The sequence below is a fragment of the Berghia stephanieae genome, chromosome 2, assembly GCF_034508935.2.
Source record: "Berghia stephanieae isolate SIO BIC M18660-M18661 chromosome 2, UCSD_Bste_1.3, whole genome shotgun sequence".
Lineage (NCBI taxonomy): Eukaryota > Metazoa > Mollusca > Gastropoda > Nudibranchia > Aeolidiidae > Berghia > Berghia stephanieae.
This window is the reverse complement of record NC_088361.1, coordinates 89532185-89534684: the sequence shown is the minus strand read 5'-3', so window position 1 is coordinate 89534684 and position 2500 is coordinate 89532185. Positions and strand designations below refer to the sequence as shown.

The window sequence follows — 2500 nt, the reverse complement described above, 5'->3', positions numbered from 1 at the left end:
TGTAACACCAGCGTTCTTTTACGTCCTGTAACACTAGCGCTCTTTTACGTCCTGTAACACCAGCGCTCTTTTACGTCCTGTAACACCAGCGCTCTTTTTCGTCCTGTTATCATAAGAATCTGCCTATACATCCTGTTCCTAAAATAGTTATGCCACCTTACCACTCAATATGAAACCTATTCATTGTTAGTCCACCGCTGCCATGGTGTTTTGAACCTGAACAGAGGAAGATGTGGCTCTACGACTTCTGGAGGTCCTGGGTTCGAGCCTCGCTCGGCGCATAATTGAGTCCTTGAAAAGGGCTCTCTACTCACATTCTCTCATCGTGCTTAGGTATAAAATAAGTACCTGGCTGTTAACAGCGTTGTCTCTGTAGGGAAAAAATTGTAATATCGCCGAACAGGCGTCGTGTCTCGTTCTACGTGTTACGTGTTGCTGTTTGTCAGGGGCCCATTGTAAAGCGATTTGAGCGTGTTTGCGCTATATAAAAGCTCAAGTTTCCAAATTGTTTCAATGGGATGAAATAATTTAAGAAAACTATTCTAAATATTCTCTAGACTGTGTGCATAAAAACAGTGCCTGACAAGGCAATCTAAAAAAAGTGTGTATGTAACAGTGCCTGACAAGGCAATCAAAAAAAAAGTGTGTATGTAACAGTGCCTGACAAGGCAATCTAAAAAAAGTGTGTCTGAAACAGTGACTGACAAAGCAATCTAAAAGAAATGTATGAAACTGCCAGGCAAAGCATTTTGGTAGATATTTGAAGGACGAGGTTTCTGGCCAATTTTTAAATGCATGTCTTTCCAGAGTATGACAGTTAATTACTTTAATAAAAATTTAGGATCTTAAGATGTGCACGCAAATTTACTCTCATCGATCATCTCGTTGTATGAATGAGTACAAATAACTTCGAAACAGGGCAAATCTTTGGATATTTTTTGGCGTTTATAATGTCAAAATGGCAACTCGCCAATATAAAAAATATGTTACTTTTTCTACCGTGTGGCTGTTGTCTATTGGTGTGAAACTCGGATCGGAAGGTCCTGGGTCCGAGTACCCAACGGCACATAGTTGAGTCCTTGGAAAATGCTCTTTATTCACATTCTCTCACCGTACTCATGTGTAAAATAAAAACTTAACAGCATTGTCTCAGTCCGAAAAAAAAAGGAAATATTGCCTTTGAGGCGTCGTCATGTCTCGTCCTGCATTTTAAGTCTTTGGTGTTGGCTAGGAATCCATTGTAAATGGCTTTGAGCACGTTTAGTGGATATCTCGCTATATAAACATTCTAATTTTTTTTTATTTTTTTTTGTATTTATTAATTTTTAAAAAATGTAATGTCTTACCACGGATTGCACAGCGTCGTCGAATCCAAAGTAAACAATCTGTGGAATGTTCTTTGAGCCGAGAGGGTGGATGAATGTGCTGCAAAAACAGTCCGGAAGGTGACAGTTGACACCTTGTTGGCATTTATCGAGGCCGGAGATGCTGACGACACACAGCAGGAAGACGGCAGCTCCGCAGAGACGGTTGATGGAAAGAGACAGTCCAGTCATTTTCATCTGGTGAGAGAAGAAGCCTGTCCGTTTACAGTTGATCGCTTCATTCTATTTATTTATTTATTTATTTATTCATTTATTCATTTATTTATTCCTTTATCTATTCATTTATTTAATTGTTTATTCATATATCTATTATTTATTTATTTACTAATTTTTTCTAAGCATTAAGTCTAGAACTACATATTTGCAGGTCTTATAAACGGAAAGCATTTATAGGCCTGATTTAACATTGTGTTAAAGGACCATATTTTGCATTGGTTTGAAAGTAATTCCTATTAAAACAATGAGACCATAACAGTATGGTTAATCAGATCTGCAAATAAATACACGTCGATCAAGTGCATTAGTGACCCGTGATCTCAAAATGGTATACCGAAAGGGATTTTTCTTTTCATTAACTGTGTCAAGAACTGTGAAATTTTAGTTTTTGTAAGTTGAACAACAAATATTTATGTTGCTTAATAAAACATCGTGGATAGCTCATACGGTAGAGTCACGCTCTCACCGGCCAGGGCGGAGTTGTCGTACCAGTAAGGTCGCGGGTTCAAACCCCCATCACCGCCGCGAAAAAAATTATATTCTCTATTGTTTTCTGGCACTTTTCTACTCACTTCATCTCTTGTTATTACCAACATAAGTGCCTGCTCCACTCACTTTTCTGAATTAAAAATTCACCCCATATACCGGAGCATACTCAATGTCTCAATTGTTTCTATGTTATATATATATGTTTGTGTTGAGAATATTGGCTATTAAGCTTAATTGTTGGCCAACTAACTTCGCGGAGGTTGTGTGTATTGGCCTCGCCATCTCGGTAGTCGGTGAGAGAGAGAGCTCTACTAATGACCTGAGTTAGATACGATCTTTTGGGGGATCATGGATAGCTCATACGGTAGAGTCACGCTCTCACCAGCCAGGCGGAGTTGGCGTTCCAATAA

The 2500-nt window shown here is 38.8% G+C and overlaps 1 protein-coding gene across 1 annotated transcript in view; it reads right to left on the bottom strand.

Annotated features, from left to right (window-relative positions):
* LOC144966653 (uncharacterized) overlaps positions 1 to 2500 on the bottom strand; it is a 55706-nt gene that overhangs the window by 47587 nt on the left and 5619 nt on the right. Inside the window, exon 2 of the mRNA XM_078903412.1 lies at positions 1347 to 1562. Coding sequence (XP_078759538.1) covers positions 1347 to 1562 — 216 coding nt within the window. The remainder of the gene's footprint in view (positions 1 to 1346; positions 1563 to 2500) is intronic.